We start from the raw sequence: 21,073 nt of genomic DNA, 5'->3' as shown, positions 1-21,073 counted from the left end.
TAAAAAAACAAGCAATTGGCAGGTGGTCGTGATATTATCAGGTGGCTCGATCACTTTGCTGATTCTTATCATTAGACCTCGCTGTAATCAGAATTTTACGCCTCCATCAAAATCAATCAATTTATTGTTTGCAAGTGCCCCAGATTTTTATCTCGTCTTTAATTTTTTTACGGGACCAAAAATGACCTAGACTTTTAACGGGTCTATTCCATTTTCATGAAAAAGCTGAAAAGTCCTTGAATACGAAACTATTCTTTTTCGTATAAATCAGATCAGAATAATAAATATTCTTTCATCGTAAAACAGGCATTTTCGTCTGAGTCGTTTTTTCCGCCTGTTAGATCCCGTCGTTAAAAATATGCGAAGCCTTTAGCCATGCGTACCATTTTATATTTGACTTGAGACTTGCTATAAATTCTTTAGTTGCAGAGAAAATGTCGGAAACTCCTGAAAAAACTCGGCATACTTCCGTTCAGAGAGAGTATCTCGTAAACGACGACAGTAGATATCCCGAAAAACTGTGTGCTTGCCGATCGGAAGCGTGGTGCAAATGGTTCTTTGTAATTTTTTCAGGAATTATTGCCAAAATAACAGCTTTGAAAATAGTTTCCTTCACCACTTGCAACATACTTCATCGGAAAACGACTTGCCTTCGGAGCACCGATCAAGTATTTGATCATGGGCGTCATTTTGGTCGTCGTCTTCTTCATTTTTAAAGCTTTGTCCTTATTCTACACGGAAGACCCGGATGAAGCTGGGAAGTTAGCCTCCCAATCAGGCTGGATGGATGATCCAGCCATCAAAGCTATCTTGACCTTTGGAGAAGAGGTACCTTAGAAATCCGGAAAATCAAAGTTTTCATAAATATTCAAGGACGTTGACTGGAAAAAATTGCCCACGATGGTTTACGTCCTCGCTATTTTCGGCTTGACTCTCATCGTCCTTGCCCTAATTTGGACCGTCGCTCTAGTAAGTAAATCCAACATTTTATCGCCCTCATCAAGCGTTGAAGTATACGATCCGACGCAAGTTTGACCGTCTGCGAGGTCATGACTCTGCTGACAAAGCATGCCTGAGCTGTTTGCTCACCGTCTTTCTCCCGCTCTGTTCTCAGGCTCAAATGGGCGCGATCCTCGAGGGCAATCAAATTGAAATGTGGCAAGCTGTGAAAACCTCTGATGAAGAAGCTGTATAAAATATCCCACTGACCTTATGACTGAATAATCTTCATTTTTTATTAACAGCGAATCATGAGCTTTCATAAACTTCAATATTTTTTAAAGAGTGTCGTTTTCAAAGTATTTTTGTCCGACAATTGGATCGAGGACTTTTTTCCAGTCGTCAAGAGTGAATTCGGCAACGCCTTGGTCGAGGAAAACTCGGTTGATGTATGGCATTGGAGTTCCTGGAATAGAATGAGTACTTGTGAAGGAAAATTAGTCAAACCAGAAACACCAAGTGAGCAAGCAAATTTCCAGTCGACTCGGGTCGCCAAGTCCAGATCAGGGTCAGCCATGTTAGCAAGGAAGGCGTTCTTATCAATGTCGAGCTTTTCGACAGTCTTGTTGGCGATGTATTGGACAAGATCCTTGTCATTTGTGCCTGATGCGTAGTTTGCAATGTCTTCTTGCTAAAAATCAAATCAAAATAAATCATAAATCATTTTGTCTTCTCACGTTTGCGAAAATGTTGTCCATGTAATCGTAAGCAAGCTGAGGATTCATCTTATTTACACTCTGAAGACCCCAGGCCATCTTGAAAGCAGCCCGATGATACGGAAGCGGAAAGGCAACAACTGAAAGCTTTGAGGGATTTGAATGTCAAATTTAAAAAGCCTCATTTTCGAAGCTGAAATTAATTGTTTGATCAAAGAAAGTTCAAAAACCGTGATTCTTTGAAGAGATCGCCAAGGTGTCTTGAAATAACAAAAACAAGATAGTTTACTTTCGAATTAGTAGCTAAGCCATAAGAAAAATAAGCAAATACTTTAAGCGGGTCTTCAAAACCTTCCTTGACATTAGGACCGTAATGATCGCCCATTGCTTTCAACCCAGGCCAGGCGGAGAGACAATCTGAAAACAACACTCAGCATTTTAATCAAGACAAATTTCCTACTTGGGCATTGAAGATCGATGAACACTTGGACTTCAACTGGATTCTCTACGAACTGATTGCCAGTCGGGTTGTAGACGAAACCAACCGGTCGATTTGGAATCGGCGCCTGACCAAGCGCTAGTCCAGCTAAAAAGGCGAAGATCTTCATTTTTTTCTCGAGTGAGCGGGAAAATGAGAAAGATTTGAAAAAAGAAACGGAATTTGTTTTTCACAGATTATGTTTTTGTCGACGTTTGCTCAGGGGCGGGTTACATCATTTTGCTTACAGTTTTCCAAAGGGCAGCATCGTAAAATTTAGATACATTTTTTATTAAACATAAACAATAAGAAAGTAAATAAGGAAGCTCAATGTTAAAGTTTTTGCAGAAAAGGGCCGGGAGCCACCTCAGCGCATCAAAAATTGTTTCTCCGTGGCAATCAAAATAAACCCTGAAAATGAGAAAATTTCGTTATGTTTTTTACACTGCTCTTGCATTCATGGCAACTCACATAATTTTCGTACTGTTTATAAATCCCCGAGACGCGATAAAAGTGCCTAAATCGAATTTCTTCTTCTTGCCGATTTCAAGAGCTGGAACATCGACTGTCATTCCGATCTTTCAAAAAATGGCGCTGAGGTATTCGATGGACGCGTTTTTTGCCGAAGATGAAGTCTCTTTGGGGGAAAATGTTATCTTGGAAAGCTGCTATTTTGGATCAGAAACGGGAAGAAATCACTTTCAACTGATGTTTGAAAAGGGAGTTTATAACAAAACTGTTGTAGGTAAGCAGCTGAGTAGCCATAAGTTATGGCTTACCGCGGTGTTTTTCGATTTTCAAGGTTCTTTTGAAAAATCTCCCCATACTTTCAGAACACATGCATCAAGACAAGCCTTGAAAAACTGCACTTGCAGAATTTTCGATATGAGTCATCTTACCCCCTTTTTTGGGGGATTTTTAGCAAGAAAAAAAGCACTAGTTTGATTAGAAGCGGCTTTTGAGTGCGTGCTAGATCGATTTTGATAATTTGATGCCTACCATGTGAAAGATAAGCGCAAGATGCATCGATACATATGAAATTTATTATTGCGGAGTACTTCCTTCATATGATTCTAGAGCTCCAAAGTTGACGCAAGCAGCCAGATACGAAAATCCAATATTATCAACTTCTGATATAAGCATGCTATGATGATGTTTTATAGCTCAAATTGAAGCTTATAAATTACTGAACAAAATGGAGTGGTATTTTTGACCAGCCGGTTGTGCTTCCGGTTCGTCGCGGTTCATACCCGGAAAAAGGTCAAAATGTAGAAATATGTATATCAAATGAATTAATTTTCAACAGCGAATCTTTTGAACATATTCAGAAGTTCAACCGCCCGGTTATTATTGCGGTTCATGGTGGTTCATGGTGGTTCAAGCGCAGAAATGAACAAAATAGCAGCAATATGTATATCAAATTGAAACATAAATTAAGAACATTCATAAAATCATTTAATAAGCCCGAACCAACCGGTTGTTCTCCCGGTAAATGGCGGTTCCAAACGGTTCAAGCCGGTTCAAGCTAAAAACATGCTCAAAGTGGTTCAATATGGTTATCAAATGTATTCATTTACAATAGCAAAGCTTTCTAGCATATAATGAAATTCAACCGCCCGGTTATTCTTGCGGTTCATGGTGGTTAATCGTGGTTCAAGCCCAGACATGAACAAAATAGCATCAATATGCATATCAAATTGAATCTTGTATTAAGTACATTCGTCGAATCATTGAATTAGCCAAAACCAACCGGTAACTCTCGTGGAAAAAGAAGGTTTCTGACGGTTCAAGCCGGTTAAAGCCGAATATATGCTCAAAGTGGTTCAATATGTATATCAAATGAATGTTTTTTAAAAAGCACGTCTTTTGAAACTTTAACGAGATCCGGACGCGTGGTAAAACACTGAATATGCGCAAACCGCCCGGTTTTAATCGATTTTGTCTCTTTAAACGGGCAAGAATAAGGGGAGGCCAGGCCCGTTTATACAATTCAGTCTGAGACGGGGCCAAGCCGACCCGAAGGATCATTGATGCTATTTTGTTCATGTCTGGGCTTGAACCACGATTAACCACCATGAACCGCAAGAATAACCGGGCGGTTGAATTTCATTATATGCTAGAAAGCTTTGCTATTGTAAATGAATACATTTGATAACCATATTGAACCACTTTGAGCATGTTTTTAGCTTGAACCGGCTTGAACCGTTTGGAACCGCCATTTACCGGGAGAACAACCGGTTGGTTCGGGCTTATTAAATGATTTTATGAATGTTCTTAATTTATGTTTCAATTTGATATACATATTGCTGCTATTTTGTTCATTTCTGCGCTTGAACCACCATGAACCACCATGAACCGCAATAATAACCGGGCGGTTGAACTTCTGAATATGTTCAAAAGATTCGCTGTTGAAAATTAATTCATTTGATATACATATTTCTACATTTTGACCTTTTTCCGGGTATGAACCGCGACGAACCGGAAGCACAACCGGCTGGTCAAAAAATACCACTCCATTTTGTTCAGTAATTTATAAGCTTCAATTTGAGCTATAAAACATCATCATAGCATGCTTATATCAGAAGTTGATAATATTGGATTTTCGTATCTGGCTGCTTGCGTCAACTTTGGAGCTCTAGAATCATATGAAGGAAGTACTCCGCAATAATAAATTTCATATGTATCGATGCATCTTGCGCTTATCTTTCACATGGTAGGCATCAAATTATCAAAATCGATCTAGCACGCACTCAAAAGCCGCTTCTAATCAAACTAGTGCTTTTTTCTTGCTAAAAATCCCCCAAAAAAGGGGGTAAGATGACTCATATCGAAAATTCTGCAAGTGCAGTTTTTCAAGGCTTGTCTTGATGCATATGTTCTGAAAGTATGGGGAGATTTTTCAAAAGAGCCTGAAAAATAGAAAACACCGCGGTAAGCCTAGCCATAACTTTCACTGTGATTTTTCGTAGATACCATTCTTGGAAAAAACACGAAGAAAATCGGCATTCTTCGATCACCAGATGAGCTGATAATGTCAACTTGGGACTTCTATCGGCACCAAAACAAACTGCACAAAATCATCTCCACAATAGAAGATCGCTTCGGAGATTCAACAAACGAGGAGGCATTTAACCACTTTGTCAACAACTTCGATCTACTTATGGCCGCTGAGAATGATCACCTATCATTTGCCTTCGAAAATCCCCAGGCGAGGATGTTTACCGATGATTTTATCTTGCTCGAGAATGTGGCCGACCTAATTCATTTTATTTCGCACGAATTCGACCTTATTCTAATTACGGAAAAGCTGGAGGAATCTCTTGCTGTGATGATGGTCAAATTTGATTTAACCCTCGAGGACATCACTAGCCTAAAACAAAACCAGTTTCGTTCGGATGATAAGTTGACTAGGGCAACGATTTCTTCGGTTTCGAAAGCAAAAATCTTGGAAATGACTGAACTTGATCATCAAATATACAGGTGGCTATATGCTTGAATATTCTCTAAACTTGAAATACAGATATTTTGTTGAGCGACTAATAGATGAAATAAACGAAATCGGGAATGAAAAAATCGACGATATTGTCCGGCAATTGGTTCAAAGACAAGTCGAAATTCAAGAATCATGCTTCGAGCATAAAACTTTTATAAACAACATTCAATACTATCAACTGCTCCCGGAAATGGAAGCAAATCAAACTTGCCTCTTTCATGCTTCTAATCCAGGAATGCATCATGATATCTTGCGCGATATTCAAGTCAAACAGGTACAGAAAAACGCTTCAGAATTAATGATCAACACTTTTCAAGCTAGAGCGATGGCACAAATCCCACGAACGGATCAAGCAATTCTGCTCCCATTCCTTCCGCGACAAGCTCCACAGCCGGATCGCATTTACTCATCACAAGCAAAAACCCACTATCCTCAACTGTCCAACAAATAAATTCGATATTTTCTGAAAGTCAAAGATTTTCAGAGCACTTTGCCGCGAGCATAAATTCCCGGCATCGGTGCTCCGTTTTTATGTTTGATAACTAAGCTTATTTTCTTCCCTTTTTCCGGAAAAAGAGATTGTGAAAGATGAGTGCCGAGTCTTTTCTGGACCAGGCTGATGAAGCAGCTGGAGGATTTTTGACGAAATCGAGGAAGTACCTCCCCATCGCTGCAAGAGCTTGTTTGATGGCTTCGACGCTAGAAGACTCGTGGAGATATATTCGAGAGTTTACCACTTACAAGACTTATTTCTCCAATCTTTGGATGACCGAGGAACTTGAGCAAGACTGGCTCATGGCAAATCTGTTCATCTGGCCACTCTGCTTCGTGAGTAGATTGATCAGTGATAAATTTAACGCTGTAAATTAGAAATTGCTTCCTGGATTGTTGATGGTCACGAATTTGTTAGACAAAAAAGTCCAGCAGCGATTTTGTTTGTACATGGTCTTCATGAGCTTTTATAACGTTCTTGCTCTCAAGGTAAAACTCGTCAGAGACCACAATTATTTCAAAAAATAAGGGCTACCCAGGAGGAGTAAACTTCAATTTGTGGCAATGCCAGCAAATGTCCAAGCTTCTTACTGCAATCATCCTTGTTTATGCTGAAGCTTGTGAAGAATCGAAAAACCTCTTCGCTGGTCTACCACAGTTAGGACAGAAGTTTACGAAGCAATCCTACATGTCTTTGATTGGTAGGAAAGCCAGACTTTCTCAGACGAAATATCCTTCTAGGGCGTCTTCTTTTTGGATTTCTATTCTTTTCGAAGATTCACTTCATCTTCTCTCACTGGCGATTCCTCCTCGACTGGGTCGTCAATTTGCCCTGCGTTATTATGATCGTTTTGGGCTTCAAGGTAAAGGAAGAAACTAGTGAATCCATCTCATCAAAAATCAGACACGATTCTTTGCATGCGGATATGTCGCAACACTTCTATTCGACAATTTCTACTATCACCGTTTCTGGGATTACTGGGACCAACCATTTGCTTATGAGCATGTGGCCTACGAATTTTTTGCAAATTTAACACTTATTGGAGTCTGTCTGCAGTGGATTTTGTATGGACCTGGCGGTTTGAGTCTGGATAAGCAGATGAAGAAAGAATGAAGTCAAAGTGTGTTAGAAAATAATTGCTTGTTCTGAAACCTTTTTAATAAATCTAATACTTCGTGAATATAACCTGACTTATTATTAAATATTTTTTGAATATTGATCGCCACTTATCAACACCCAGGAAGACAAATGTGAGATTTGAAATGTCAGTAAATTTGGGTTCTTAGAATCGGCATTTCAAAATTTGCCAAATTGCTTGCCGCTGCCTTTTATTTGATGAAATAATAACAAGCAAAATTATTTATTTTTATTACAGCCGGCGAAATTCGGTCAGGGCACGCACCTGCGTCTCATCATCACGGCGCTAGAGATCAACTTTATGACTATAAAATGAGGATGTCGTTAATAATGCTCAGAAACAACAAATTTTACGATAAAAACCAACAAGGACTTTCACAAACCAGCCGAGATAAAGATGAAGCCCATTCAAAAACGACGAAGAAGGGATTCCATCTTCTCCCAATTTGACGAGTTGAACCAGATGATCTGCGAAGAATTGCGAGAAAAGTTCCCACTTTCCGAACCGCGGGAACCTCAAATGATGCCAAGAAAGAAGACACAGCCCGAGGAAGCCCTTACTCGTACCTTACCCCTCCAAAGTTTTGTCAGCGAAACAAAACGGACAGCCCCGGAGGAAGTAATCGTCCTTTCATCAGACGAAGAAGATACAGTCGAACCTCCACGGAAGCAACGAAAATCGAGCAAACAGGAGTCACCGAAGAAGGCGGAGGAAAAGAAAGTCCACGAGACAATCTCTGAGAAAGTAAAAAGAAGACGCAGTGCAAAGATTCCAGAGGGCTTCCTGTTTTATGAAGAATCTCACGAAGACGAGATCTACACCGTCGAGAAAATTATCGGAAAACGTTACGTCTGGGGAAAGATTCAATACAGAGTCCTTTGGAAGAATTGGAACATTGACGCGGCAACTTGGGAGCCTCTCAAGAATTTGACTGACTGCGAGAAAGAGATCAAAGAATACGAAAAGGAGCGTGCTGAGAATCTACTGAACGGAAAAAGAAGAGATAAAAAGGGCCGTTTTCTTCCTGCACGATCTGTCTAACTCAATCGCTGACATCTACTATTTACGTTCCTTCGCTGATTCCCTCGATCTCTTAACCTTTGATTTCGAATGTATATTCATCATTTACTTCAAGTACTCCTTTAACCTTAGGAATCGTATAAATCTTTCTTTGTAAATAAATTCGACAAAAAATCTGGTAAAGATTGGAAGATTGGAACCGAATAAACTGAATTCTACTGAGATCGATTGACTACGAAACTTATTATTTCAACTTTGACGAAGCGGTTTCATTTTCAATTACAATAGGAGCGATTTACAATTACGTAGGAGCGATTTTTATTAAGGAATCTATTGCGGACAACACACGAATGGTGGTATTAAAGTCGTCCGGATGATAGACTCCTTCTGGATGTTGTAGTCGGAGAGGGTTCGGCCATCTTCAAGCTGCTTACCAGCAAAGATGAGTCGCTGCTGGTCTGAGGGAATTCCCTCCTTGTCCTAAAAGAATATGATTATTATTGTTGATTTCTGGCTTACCTGGATCTTAGCTTTGACATTTTCAATAGTGTCAAAAGCTTCGACTTCGAGGGTAATGGTCTTTCCAGTCAATGTCTTGACCATCGCTGTCGATTTCGAGACCTTGGAATTACCCGAATTTTTTTCTCCGAGTAAAATACAGTGCAAAATTGTCAGGAGAAAAAATCGTGGGTCATTCCAAAGACCTAGAAATCGACAGCCACGATGTTGGCAAAGATTGGTATGCCACCTCGAAGTCGGAATTGACATTTGATGTCCATTCTGTCCTGGAAGATTCTTGCGAGTAGGTGTAAGTGGCTCGCCAATTTTGCGGTGATTATGGCGAGTGAATTCTCTGAAAATAAAAAGGAGACCATCGCTAGCCTCGAGCTTAGCTTCGATAAAGTGATTGGCATCGACCGAGCCGTGGTCAGATGCTTTCAATCGGCATTGAAATTGGTTGGAAACGCCGCCCCGTAGGATGCGCTCATCGCCGAATTCGTTAACAAGCCAGGAATCATCGAATCCTATAATATGAAATAATATTTTTCGAAAGAATATGATTTAATTTACCGATGTCAAAGTCGACGATGTGACTGAAGTCGAACTCGTCATTGCAATTTTGATCGTTGACATTCTTGCGGAATCGGACCTTACTCCCATTTCCGATCACTTCGCCGACGCATGTGCTCTTATGGAATTGCTTGAAGGCAGTTTCTGGAACGTGCTGATCGTGTTTGGTTTTGGAGATGAGGGTCATCTTTCGTTTTTCATCGTCGTCGTCAGGTCCATCAACCCAGGGTCGTTTGTTATCGATGATAGTATCAACGTAGAACTTGCCATCACTGTCAAAAGCGCAGAGTAGACAATCACCATACGGGTCGCAGAAATACCCATCAAGGCCGTTAGTCTCGTGGTGATAGTTGTTGGAGTCGGTTTGCGCCGAAGAAAGAGTCGCTAGTAAAAGTGCAAAAAAATTCATATTTTCGTTTTCCGCATAATGATAATTTTAGAGAACGCTTGAACAGAGTATAAAAATAATATTCTATTCTGTCTCTATCCATCTTTGTACATAAAAAGAAACGTTGATCAATCGTAGGATGTTACGATCTCCTATTCTGAATAGCCTTTCCTTTTTTGTTGCATTCCCATTTTTCTTCTTGAAATTCTTCAAGAGAATCTCCTCGTGGAGTACTCTATGATATTTGCCGTGAAAATATCAGCAAACAAACACGTTTCGTCGAGTCAAAATATAACAACGTAGAATTTTGTTAGGTGTTTTATTTACAATTATTATCAAATAATTCTTTTTTTTTTATATCGGCAGGTTATTTTTTGAAGGTCGACGATTTTCATCGAAGCCTTGTCACAGTGAAAATAAGGCAGAAGTCGTGAATGAAAGAAATTTTCAGTTATTTATGGTGAATTTTTATCTAAGTAAAAGTGTTTGTTTTTTTTGTTATTTCGGATTTTTGGACTGAACTTTTTCGGAAGATGGTCGCTTCACATTTTGTCGTGCTTGACGATGCTGGACATGTCTTTTTGCTAAAAAAGGGTTAGAGTGATGTTGTGGGGTTGAGAAACTAACCTTATTATAAGAAAGAGACTGGGGCTTATCGTGGCTGTACGAAAGGGACATGGGCTTGTCGTGTTGCCGCAGCATTTCTGTCAAATAATGCTGAAGTGCGGTCAGCGCGGCGCAGATTCCAGGTGTTCCGAATCCGTGAGTGATCGCGCTACAATTCGAAGTAAGTCAAGGTCGAAAAGGAGTTGATTTTTACCTGAATTGCGAAAGCGGTTTTTGGATGCACTGGTCCAGTACAGGGGTTGGTTTTGTGTTGCCGATTGGTGAGCGGTCTTGTGTCAGCAGATCTTGCAGCTCTTTTACGATATTTCTAGAGGAGTGGGTTAGAGAAGTGTTTGAGAGGATGGAAGAAGGAGGTGATACTCCTCGTTGTTTGCAGAACTTACTTGGTAGCGAGGCACATATTTTTTCTCGTGTGAACAATCTCGGGATCGTTGTGTTGTCGGCAAACGTATTCTGCCAATTGTTTCGCTGGAAATTCTGTCTCGCAGACGTAGCCGAAATCTCTAGCAAGATGAACAGCTTCTCCTTCCACCAAGGAAGTCTAAAATCGATCGATTAGACTCTTGTTCAATTTGGTCTAAGTTTAGCTCACCAAAAGTGTGACGTTTGCAGCTTTTCTTCGGCCAGCTGGGAGCGAAAGACCGATCTTGTCAAGTCGCTCTCGAAGTCGTTTTCCGCCATCCTTGGACTTGGCACGTCGGAGAACGCCGCCGAGGAGAGAGGCGTTGAGGCACTCTGGAGGTGACAAGCGCCGCTGAATTTCGGCAAGTGTGACTTTGTACTTTGAAGTGGAGGAAAGCAGCGAGAGACGGCCTGGAACATGGCAAAATACTCCTGATGGATCGTTGACATCGGAAGATCCTCGAGAATCAGGCTGAAAGAACACGTTTTATCGCTGTTTTTTTGAAAGTCAAAAGTACCTTTCCATCGCGTTGGCCTTTGATAACAATGGCGCCAGAAGGAATGCGTCTGATGACAGAGCCATCGACTTGTTGGATGGTTCCGTTTTGCATTTGCTGTTGCTGCTCTTCTCCGTTGACGACGTCGCTGCCTTCCATGGATTCGCTCATCATGATAACTTGTTGACCGTCGACAGTTTGGAGAAGACCGTCTTGGGTGACGATGTAGTTGTCGTTGTTTCCGACGATGATTCTAGTGCCTCCTTCTTCCTGGAAGAGGATTAGACAAAGTCGGGAGGAGGGGAACTTACAGTAAGGATTTGTTGGCCATCTTCTCCGATCATAATAGCATGTTGATACTGTTGGCCGTCAGCAAACTGCTGCTGGAACTGAAACTGATTGCCATTTCCATCTTGGGGCGGAAAATACGGCGGCTGGTAGTCGTTACCTTCTTCGTCAACATATCTAAATATTTTGTTACGAAAGGAAAACTGAGAAACTTGAAAATACCCAAGAAAAAAGCGCTGTAGTTTCACTCGTTTTTGGTAAATTTTGGGCGAGTCCTTTTCGATTTCCTCCCCCGTTCGTTTTACTCCTCTTTTACCCTCTTCTGATATTAAAAGTTCAGAAAATCTCCCTTCAAAAATGTTCGACCATTGAAAAAAATCAAGAATGGCTCGAAAAGTTCCGAACTTTTCCTTCTTCAACTGCGTTTATCACTTCAGAAATTTCACTCGCGACCGTTTCTACCCCTTCCTCAGTCTTGGCCACGTCATTTTCTTCAAGAGGAACGATGACGCGCTGGACGGGCTGGGGAAGACTCGTGGTCGGGAGAACACTCGCCACTAGCGCTTGTGGCGCATCTTTCACTGTAGCGACGCCCTGTATGTACGCCGCACGGGTAAGGTCCATGTTTAGAGGCTGGGCTGATACTGAAGTTGTTACGATTGCTGCTTGGGGAGCGATTTTGATGGGAATTGTGGTTGTAGGTACGGAAGTAGGGGTTTCCATTTTCTAACGACGAGTTCAGAGGATAATTTCAGTTGAAAAAATTAATAATTATTATTTTTGAAATTCTTATTTTCGAATTTTTGATCTAAGAGTCTTCTTGGAATAGGAAATTATCCTGAACCCTAGTCTGTTACGGTATTTCGAAAAATCTCTCTTATTCCAACTTTATCTCTCCTTGCAAAAAGCGCAAAAAATGAATAAAAACGATAATTTGTTAGTTGTTGTTTTCTGCTTTTGTGGCCGAGTGGGTGGTATCTCGACTCTCGCTCGAGGTTTCGCTTTGGGTTCGCGCTCGGGGCGGCGTTTTTTTTCGATAAAAACTGAATTTGATAAAAATACGTTCGTCTCTCTTCTCGTTCCCAAAGAGAATGTGAAAAGGAATGAATCGCTCTAGATATCGCCAGCGGCGCGTAAATCTCGAAATGAGCCCAACTTTTCAATAGTAAAAAAGTCGAAGCTGGAAACAATCTCTTCGGGCGATAATATGCTGCGAGGCAATCAACTGTAAACGAAGTAGGGAAATCGTAACGATGGGCCAATTGTTTTGAAGCTCGAGAATCGTAAAAACGAGCACTCGGGCGGCGATAAAATAACCCAAAGGCCTCGCTAACAGCAAAACTCGCTGCTCGTTTCCCGGAGCAAGACCCGAGGCCCGGAAAAGACTGGCCTTAGCGAATCCACTTTTCTAGAACAGTGCGGTAACCGAATCAGTGCAAATCTGATGCTCAAAATCACTCAAATCACACTCAAAATCATTCTGTACGGGGTCAAATCCTTTTTTACCAAAAACGAGTAAAACTTTTATTATTATTTTTTATTAAACTTTTATTAAATCAAAAATTAGTAGGGGTCCCCGTATAGCTGAGAACTGTATGAGCCAAACGCATTTTGTAGGAGTCAAAAAGTATTTTCCAAACCGTTAAGCCAATACAGTTTTTGTTGATCAAGAATGTTTAGGCCTCGGACGTAAAAATAGACGATTTTGTCTATCCGGTCATCGCACAGGGACGAAAGTAGGCTCATATAAAAAGGGCTTCTCGTCCCTGTACGACTACCGGATGATGGTGTATCAGAGGCCTAAGAATGTTAGAAATTGCGCACTCCGCGAATCAGAAGTAAATTTTGGTAACATTGATCAACCAAAACTGTATTCGCCTAACTGTATTCGCCTAACATTTTGTACTCCTACAGTTTTTAGTAATACGTCAGCCCCAACAGTACATAATAAAAATTTAATACCATTATGAAAGTGAATGTTTGAATATTGTTAGTAAAACATATTTTGGTAAAGAAATTGTTCATGAAACTTACTTGGTCTCTCCTTGCTCTCCAGTGGGTTCGTAGACGAGAACTTGTTGCACGCCGTTGGAGCTTCCATCTGGGTTGGTCAGCTCAACCTGGATGATGCGGCCTTGCTGTCCAGTTGAAAGCTGCACGGTCTGGCCATCGCCGCTGACTTGTCTGATTTCAGTACCCTCCTGAATTCGTTGTTAGTTGTGGTTGTAGTAATTAGGAAGGCAGATGATGATCCACTAGATTCGAATAACGCTTATCCCGGGGCCGAATTGTTATATTCTGAATTACCGACTCTGCCGTGAGCTCAAGCGACCGACTTTGCCTTGAGCAGCAGACCGACCGACCGTTCAGTTCAAGCTGCACTTTCGCATACCACCCGGAAGCCAATTTTTATCATAATTATTCGATCAAAGAGCCGAAGATCAAATTCAAGTGTTTTATTACTAAATTGCACTCGACCCAAATGAGAGAGGGAATTAGAAGGCGCGCCGCGAAATAGAGAAATTTTCTTTTTCTTTGAAGCGAAATTCGAAAATTCGAAGTTGAGAACATGACAGATTGTCACAACCGGTGGGCTCAAGCGTCTCTCTTTGAGAGATTTGTTAGAGTTTGAAAGTAAACAAGATTGAAATTCTCGCGAAAAATATTAAAAGGTCGCCGAGTTATTTTGAAAACAAAAAGAACGCGCTGGAACCATGAAAAATATAAATTTATCGACTTGATTTTGAAAAAAATTCTTAAAAAAATGAAATGAGAAAGCTAAAAATGACTATTTGGTGAAAAAGCGTTCTTTTCTTTAGAAAAATGGGCCTAACTTACCGGTAGCTCTTGATATCTAACCGCATCTTGTTGAAACTGCTGTTCTTCAGTGGTAACAACAGTCCGTTGCCTCTTTTCCTGTTGAACAACTTGTTGATTCTGGTCCTGCCCATCGTTCTCTTTCATAACGACATCGACTCTCTCTCGTTTTGTTCCGATCCGCTGCTGCTGCTGATCCATACCGGGAATGTTTTGCGAGTTTTGATTGCTGAGTTGCTGAACATTTTCATTCAATTCCATGAGTGTCATGGTTTTCTAGAACTTCTCAAAAAGTTGCGCTATCGCTAGAATGTTTGCCTGGGGGTGGAAAAATTGCGAATTTTTAGCTAGAATTTGCCGCGAGCAGCGCCGCTAGCGGGTGCTATTTCCGCGCTGGACCGAGTTTTCAAAGGCAGGTGCAATCGGTTTTCCAACGCCGATGCCTGGCGACTGGGCTTAGCTTCCGTATCTAGGTCGATCATCGAAGGTTGATAAGGGGATGGCCTCGAAATGGCAAAGGTTCTAAAACCGAAGGCTCTCCGATTTCAAGGGGTGGAGGTGAAGAGTGCCTTTTAGAAGTTCTTTCGACTATTTTTTTCGATAAATTCGCTTTTCCAAAATCAAAGAAGCTCATTCTTTAATATTTTTTGCTCAAAATAAAGCTTTTCTTCGTTGAAAAAGAGCTCAGATAGGCAATTATTTCTTATTTTAGGTGAAAATTTTGAAAACAAATTGAAAATAACCTGTAAGAACATTAAATTGCTCATGAAATTTAAAGAAAAAGCTCGAGAAAACAATGAAAACTTCAATATTGTAAGATTTAAAAATTACATTTTTAGCAGAAAATTTGCGACTGTTACCGAGCGCCCCATAAAATATGGCCCCTTGAGGAAGTTACCGATAGACTGATTTGATAGACGTAAGTCCAGCCTTAGAGGGGAACCCCTGGAGGCCTGGATAAACGATTTGGGGCTTTCAGGAGATTCTCTCGTCGTCTCTTACCTCTAGCTGCCTTGGGGTGTTGGTAGCCTTCGGGGTTGGTTTGGTTATTCGTTGTGTAGCGTCAAGGTAATGTCGGAGAGCTTCGGGCCGACACCGAACACCCGCACCTCCACGATAGACACCTACCCACTGGTTGGCCGAGCCATCCCTTCCTGCCCAGCGGCAAAGGCGATTCGAACACCACCGAAGCGCAAAAACACCACCGATAGTTTAGCCGACAACTTGCAAGGGAAGCTCCATTTACTTTATGCATCGATGAGCACGGAGGTCAAGAGAACCAACCGATTCTATTAAAATAATAAAATGAACCAATACTTGTGTTAACTCTAATAAAATACCTCTTTGTTAATCAGAGAAATCTCATTTATTAATAAATAATGCTGAAAAAAATGTAGTCTGTTCTTGAAAATTTTCAATAAAGTATACGATGAAGGCTCACTAAATCGGCAAAATTTCAGTACAAAGAGCATGCAAAGTAGAGGATGAAAAGGGAGCCTTCGTTTTCAATTCCTTTTCTAGGGCGAAAGTGTTTGTGCCGCATGAGCAGTTTCAGCAGTCGTCATGCCATTTTGAGTTTGCTTATTTCCGAAGCGACATGCTGGTGGTAGATCTTGGCGCGATTGGCGCTCAAGTGGAAAATCTAAAAATGCCAAATAATCTGCGAGAAAATTGGGGACTCAGGAGTTCTCAGTTCAGCTGCATCGAGTTCAGGCTGTAAACATGTCAGTATTCATGAATTTCCACAAACAGGGGCAATATTTAGTTGATCAATTTATTCAAGAAAATAACGCAAAATAGGAGTCGTTGTTGATGTCACTCTTCGCAAGAGTCCAGCCGGGTCGATGCCAAGCTGCATTTTGATAATCGTCCCTCTACTTTTTCCACGGCCTCAAAAATCAAAACGCATATGAGGGTATTCATAAATCAAAGGCCGTTCGTTCAGGGACCGCAATTCTTGAGCCAGAGTGCGAAACAGGAAGGGCTCTAGTTCCCCTTCGAGTCATCATTTGGGTGTTCCCGCCACGAAGATATTGCTCCGTATTAGCCAAAAGGGCTTCATCGAGCGGCAACTTTTTGCAATCAACAACGATCGAAATGGACGGAAAATATATTGATCGTTGACTGTTTTCTGGTGCAATTGTTGGGCGAAGAGAGCAGTGTTCAGTAGAGCGTTATTGATAAAACCTTCTGATAGTCCCTGGCTCTTAGTTCGGGCTTTCATGAAAATCTTGAAAAACTGATGACTCTGCTGATGAAATGATCGATGAAAACCCGTGGCTGAAATCTTTGTCGTTGTTGAATTTCCAGCGCAACGTCAGAAACAAGGGTTTTCGCTCTTCCACGACATCTGTAGCAGCAAAATAAAACTACAACAGATTGACTCCTGTAAGCTGGAATAATACGTACGCAAGCAAAGAAAAATAACGCAGATTGAGATAAAAAGCGTCCAAAGAGTAGCGTGACAGTAATTCAGAAACCTTTCCGGTGCCGAGCAACTTTATACCGTATTCACAAAGTAGTGCCTCTTGAATATTTTTACGCTTGGGCAATTTGTCAAAATTCTAGAGCACTTTCTCACCGAGATAATCGATTTTCAATTTGTTGAGCGATTAGCTTGTCAATTTAGAAAATCGCGCAATTACGGCCTTAGGGTACATTATCCTGTCAGAAGTCGAGAAGGCCGAGGGCGATTATACGGTTTCTTTGCGGGTAGACGATCTCTTCGAAGAGCTGACGACACGGCTCTGTGGTATTTATCCACTCGTTCATAGAAAATCATAAAACGACGAGCATTTCGTCCGCCAGGGAAAAGTATGGAAGAAAAGGGCGTATTGGAAAAGATGGACTGAAGAAGTCAATCAAGAAATGGAAAAGTGTTGTCCAAAAGATTGGCGTCATGCGTCTCTTGCGAATTTTAAAAGGATTAACCCTAGCAGCTAGACCCCCTTTATCCCATTCGGATCCTCAAATACAATCGTAATTTATATACGGTAGTCCCGTAGATGTGCTCAAATGACTAAACTATGTGCCTCGTTTTCTTCTTTACCAGATCATTTTTAATCACCTTGTTGAAAGATACTTCCCGATGCATAGTTATTTTTTGCCAGCTGACTTAGTCACCTTCCCCGTTGCTGACAGGCGGCGTATCTAAGTGTGGACGAATGCACTGCTAAATCACCTACTGGGAGCTTATCAGCGTGCCTGGCCCTCTCCTACTCCTGCTCCTTTTGCTTCAGTTTGAGGATCCGCATTTACAGCGAGTACCTTTTTTATTTTTTTTTCTTGTCAAGAAAAGAAGAAAAAACCCTTGAAAGATGGAATCGATCAAGCATAAGATGGACTGCCTCCTCAAGGAGAAGGACGAAGCCGTCAGCCGAGCTAACGAGTCTGAGACCATCTGCGCCCAGTTCGAGTCTGAGCTCGCTCGATTCGAAAAGGAAGTCGACAAGGTTCAGCGAGCCATCGCCAAGACCGAGGATCAGGTAATAGAAGTAAAAGGGTCATCAGGGAGTAACATCGGGTTTTCAGCTCGATGAGACTATTTCTACCCACAAGACCACCCAGGACAAGCTTGAAATCATCGACAAGGAAGTCGTCGATGCCGAGTTGCAGGTCGGTGCTCTCAAGCGACGAATCGCCCTCTTGGAGGAAGAAACCAGCCGAGCCACTACTCGACTCAACGAGAACTTGGAAAAGATTGCCACCATTGAAAAGGTAAAATAAGAAAGTCGAATGCGTCGAGGTTGATCGAGGGTCGAATTTTGCCGATATTTTTCATAGCGGATTGAAACGAGACCCTTTTTCAACAAAAACTCGATCTTTATTGAAACTTTCTCTGTCTTTCTGAACTGATGCGAGGATAGCTATCATTGCCGGTTTTATAGGTTCAGTGCTCGGCTGAAAGACTCTCGATAAGCGTAATTATTGACGTCTCGTATCTTCGATAAAGATATAATGAGAGCTCTCAGATAGAGAAAGAGCGCAAGGGAAAGTCTCTGTTTGAGATTCAAATCTTGCACAAACAGCAAACATAATTTTGCAATCTAGGCTTTCAACGAAAACGAGGAAGGCAAGCGACTTGCTGAGCAGCAGTCCTTCCAGAACGAAGAAGCCGCTGAGCAGATGGAAGCTCAGCTCGAGGAAGCTCGACAGATTGCTACGAGCTCCAACCACAAGTACGAAGAGTCCGAGCGAAAGTTGAAGATTGTCTCCAACGATCTCGAGCGAATCATCGAGCGAGCTGAGGAATTCGAGGGCAAGGGCCGATCTACCGAAGACGAGCTTCGACAACTCCAGGATAAGGTGCGAGACATGGACCAGATCGTCGCCGACAACTCCGTCAAGGAAGACGAGTACGAAACCAAGGTCAAGGATCTCCAGGAAGAGTTCAAACTTGCCGATACCCGAGCTGAATTCGCCGAACGATCCGTCGACAAGCTCGAATCCACCATCGATGACTTGATCAACTCTCTCTACCAGGAGAAGCTCAACTTCCGAGAGATCTCTGAGAAGCTTGACAAGACCCTCAACGACATGATGTCCCTCCAGTAAACCAACCACTCTCTTTCTCTTACCTATCTTTACTACATCAACTGCGAATTCGGATCCTTAACTCAAACCACCCTGTGAGACCGCTAACTAATGGTCGAAATAAATTCTTTGTGTTGAAGCTTTTTTTGAATGAATTTTTACATTTATTTGTTAACTTGACAGTAATGATGGCTGTGAAAAGGACAAAATTGCGTCAAAAAAGCCTGGCTTTTTTGCGTTTCTTATCGTGCAGATGGCTCCCAGGGACGTGACCTAATCTGCGAACAGATTCTCTGATGTGGCTTGGCAAAAGCGGTCCTAGAAAATGTTAGACGTCGAAATTTGTGGAATATATCGCTACCTTTGTGATTTTGGTTATCCGCGACTTTGAGTGCTTCTTCGACGAGTTCACCAACAAAAACTTTGGCGATTCCTGCGACAGCTATGCTCACATGCTGATGCACCGTACATGGAGTTGTCATGGTCATGAGTCGCTTGATCTGGTTTTTCTGGAAGCAACTTCTTCGGTACATCTCGTATCTACGGTTGATAAGTTTAACTTCAAAGTCGATGGATTATGACTTGCCTATTGATCTGCTCCTCAGAAAAGTTGTTTATCAGTTTGATAGTCCTCTGCCTATCATCGTAGTCCATCAGCTCTCTTCTTCGCTTTTTCTTGTCCTTATCATTGTCACCAATTACAGCAGCTTTTATCATTAGAGTATTGTCAAGTCGACAGCTAGAGTCGGCTTCTTGATCATCGCCTGATTCTTGAACTTCTTCTGGTGCTTCTTCGGGGAGTCGTGAAGGCCCAGCTTCTTCACTGTAGTTATCCTGATCTGCTGAAGCGGTATAATTATTATTCACGAAAACACGGTATTTACCTTCTTGGTTCGTATCATCTTGGATGTATTGAACTTCGTTCGCTTGTTGATTGTTACTGAATTGCTGAATGTCCTCTCTTGTTGATTCTGATGATGGCCCTTCTGCTTGGTAACCCACATCTAAATATGTTTATTGGTAAGAAAGAGGAGTCCTTATTGAGGACTAAGTATTAAAGAGTATCTTCCAAAGAACACCAAAAGCTGCCTTACTTTCGATCTCATGAGATTTGTTCTCTGGGGCAGATTGTCTTCGAGGTGGAGCTAATAAGAGGCCTCCTGATTGTCCAAATTTGAGCTCATTTTCCTTCGAATTCAAGCTATTAGGCCGATGGAAAGATTCGTTGATAGTTTCCAGTCGCGGGAAGTGATCCTTCCTCGTCGAAGTGGACGCTGATCTTCTTCGTATGAGATCTTCAGGCGGCTGTAATGACAAGTATCGGTAGTCCTCGGCGATTGAGTTTCGGCGATTGGCCGCGACTTTTGGGCGTTCTTGTTGAATTTGGATTCCAGTCAAGTCGATTTTGATTACTGGAGCGGCTGGTTTTCGAGAAGGAGTGAAAAGAAGGCCTCCTGATTGTCCCGAGTCTAGTCCATTTTTCTTGTTTCCGACAGAATATAAACCGCTGGTGCGATGAGAAGATGTTTTCATATCTCCCAGTCGCTGGAAGTGATCCTTCCTAGTGACAGTTGAAGCTGACCTTTTTCGTATCAAATCTTCAGACGGCTGTAATGACGAGTATCTGTAGTCTTCAGCAATAGAGTTTCGCCGGTTGACGGACACTTTTTGACGTTCTTGTTGAGTTAAGATACCAGGGGAGTCTTCTGGTTCTTCAGGTGGAAATTCGATCGGCACAATATATTCTGGCTCATATTCTTCCGCTGTCATTCGTTTTCGAACGGGACTGCCTGTTATATTTCCTGATTCAAGTTCTCTTCTTCGTCCAGTGCGCTCTCTAATCTCCTCGTTTCTTATCTTGACTCGCCAGTTGTGAATCGTTGACGGCGCGAGTTTCTTATTGTGTCTGCTTTCGTAAAGCTCCCGGATTTGAGAGTATGGACGTCCTTTTCGCATCATATCCATGTACTCATTTCGTTCTTCGGGAGCGAGAGCTGTGCGGTTTTGCCAACCATTTCTGGCGGCGCTTCCTTTTGATTTTAGTTCTTCCAAGCTGAAGATGCATGATGGCAGGGGCTTGTCCATTCACTTTCTCTATTTTATTTTTATCAATTTGCTTCAAAAATAAGCTGCGCTTTCTTGGCTCTAGAGACAGTTTGATGGAAAAAGATTT

The 21,073-nt window shown here is 41.7% G+C and overlaps 8 protein-coding genes and 1 long non-coding RNA gene across 10 annotated transcripts; 4 read left to right on the top strand and 5 right to left on the bottom strand.

Annotated features, from left to right (window-relative positions):
- Positions 1-360: 360 nt before the first annotated feature.
- Positions 361-1,276, top strand: LOC145698247 (uncharacterized). Its single transcript, XM_081775452.1, has 4 exons — positions 361-560; positions 607-828; positions 874-969; positions 1,013-1,276. The coding sequence occupies exons 1-4, from the start codon at positions 435-437 to the stop codon at positions 1,193-1,195; spliced, it is 627 nt and encodes a 208-aa protein (XP_081631578.1). The 5' UTR covers positions 361-434; the 3' UTR covers positions 1,196-1,276.
- On the bottom strand, positions 1,220-2,323 carry LOC145698236 (uncharacterized). The gene is made up of 5 exons (XM_081775441.1): positions 2,116-2,323; positions 2,014-2,072; positions 1,677-1,805; positions 1,447-1,630; positions 1,220-1,405 (listed from the first exon to the last, which is right to left on the bottom strand). Exons 1-5 carry the CDS (start codon positions 2,261-2,263, stop codon positions 1,278-1,280), a joined length of 648 nt encoding a protein of 215 aa, XP_081631567.1. The 5' UTR covers positions 2,264-2,323; the 3' UTR covers positions 1,220-1,277.
- Positions 2,324-6,201: 3,878 nt separating this feature from the next.
- Positions 6,202-7,293, top strand: LOC145711106 (surfeit locus protein 4-like). Its single transcript, XM_081788836.1, has 5 exons — positions 6,202-6,454; positions 6,497-6,607; positions 6,648-6,819; positions 6,860-6,981; positions 7,023-7,293. Exons 1-5 carry the CDS (start codon positions 6,215-6,217, stop codon positions 7,230-7,232), a joined length of 855 nt encoding a protein of 284 aa, XP_081644962.1. The 5' UTR covers positions 6,202-6,214; the 3' UTR covers positions 7,233-7,293.
- A 319-nt stretch (positions 7,294-7,612) lies between these two features.
- Positions 7,613-8,409, top strand: LOC145711010 (uncharacterized). The gene has a single exon (XM_081788725.1). The coding sequence runs from the start codon at positions 7,654-7,656 to the stop codon at positions 8,296-8,298; it is 645 nt and encodes a 214-aa protein (XP_081644851.1). The 5' UTR covers positions 7,613-7,653; the 3' UTR covers positions 8,299-8,409.
- Positions 8,410-8,607: 198 nt separating this feature from the next.
- Positions 8,608-8,937, bottom strand: LOC145711882 (uncharacterized). Its single transcript, XM_081789571.1, has 2 exons — positions 8,797-8,937; positions 8,608-8,757 (listed from the first exon to the last, which is right to left on the bottom strand). Exons 1-2 carry the CDS (start codon positions 8,878-8,880, stop codon positions 8,608-8,610), a joined length of 234 nt encoding a protein of 77 aa, XP_081645697.1. The 5' UTR covers positions 8,881-8,937.
- Positions 8,938-10,047: 1,110 nt separating this feature from the next.
- On the bottom strand, positions 10,048-15,501 carry LOC145712202 (transcription factor AP-2-epsilon-like). Its single transcript, XM_081789890.1, has 10 exons — positions 15,370-15,501; positions 14,389-14,604; positions 13,585-13,751; positions 11,574-11,727; positions 11,284-11,532; positions 10,956-11,237; positions 10,747-10,904; positions 10,557-10,670; positions 10,364-10,511; positions 10,048-10,320 (listed from the first exon to the last, which is right to left on the bottom strand). Exons 2-10 carry the CDS (start codon positions 14,566-14,568, stop codon positions 10,279-10,281), a joined length of 1,494 nt encoding a protein of 497 aa, XP_081646016.1. The 5' UTR covers positions 14,569-14,604; positions 15,370-15,501; the 3' UTR covers positions 10,048-10,278.
- An 837-nt stretch (positions 15,502-16,338) lies between these two features.
- On the bottom strand, positions 16,339-16,901 carry LOC145695258 (uncharacterized). Its single transcript, XR_014133677.1, has 3 exons — positions 16,777-16,901; positions 16,642-16,736; positions 16,339-16,567 (listed from the first exon to the last, which is right to left on the bottom strand). It is a non-coding gene; the product is annotated as an uncharacterized LOC145695258 (long non-coding RNA).
- Positions 16,902-17,614: 713 nt separating this feature from the next.
- On the top strand, positions 17,615-19,039 carry LOC145695653 (tropomyosin-like). The gene is made up of 3 exons (XM_081772655.1): positions 17,615-17,852; positions 17,899-18,084; positions 18,418-19,039. The coding sequence occupies exons 1-3, from the start codon at positions 17,685-17,687 to the stop codon at positions 18,919-18,921; spliced, it is 858 nt and encodes a 285-aa protein (XP_081628781.1). The 5' UTR covers positions 17,615-17,684; the 3' UTR covers positions 18,922-19,039.
- A 12-nt stretch (positions 19,040-19,051) lies between these two features.
- Positions 19,052-20,983, bottom strand: LOC145695649 (uncharacterized). 2 transcript variants are annotated; one of them, XM_081772650.1, is made up of 5 exons: positions 19,995-20,983; positions 19,785-19,904; positions 19,487-19,742; positions 19,262-19,440; positions 19,052-19,218 (listed from the first exon to the last, which is right to left on the bottom strand). In XM_081772650.1, exons 1-5 carry the CDS (start codon positions 20,863-20,865, stop codon positions 19,115-19,117), a joined length of 1,530 nt encoding a protein of 509 aa, XP_081628776.1. In that variant the 5' UTR covers positions 20,866-20,983; the 3' UTR covers positions 19,052-19,114. The 2 variants fall into 2 exon arrangements, with proteins under 2 accessions (XP_081628776.1, XP_081628777.1); XM_081772651.1 differs by having other exon boundaries at positions 19,487-19,739.
- Between the last annotated feature and the right edge of the window lie 90 nt (positions 20,984-21,073).

Source organism: Oikopleura dioica, chromosome 1 (assembly GCF_907165135.1).
Source record: "Oikopleura dioica chromosome 1, OKI2018_I68_1.0, whole genome shotgun sequence".
Classification (NCBI taxonomy): domain Eukaryota; kingdom Metazoa; phylum Chordata; class Appendicularia; order Copelata; family Oikopleuridae; genus Oikopleura; species Oikopleura dioica.
The sequence above is the reverse complement of the archived record's forward strand: the minus strand, read 5'-3'. Positions and strand labels throughout refer to the sequence as shown.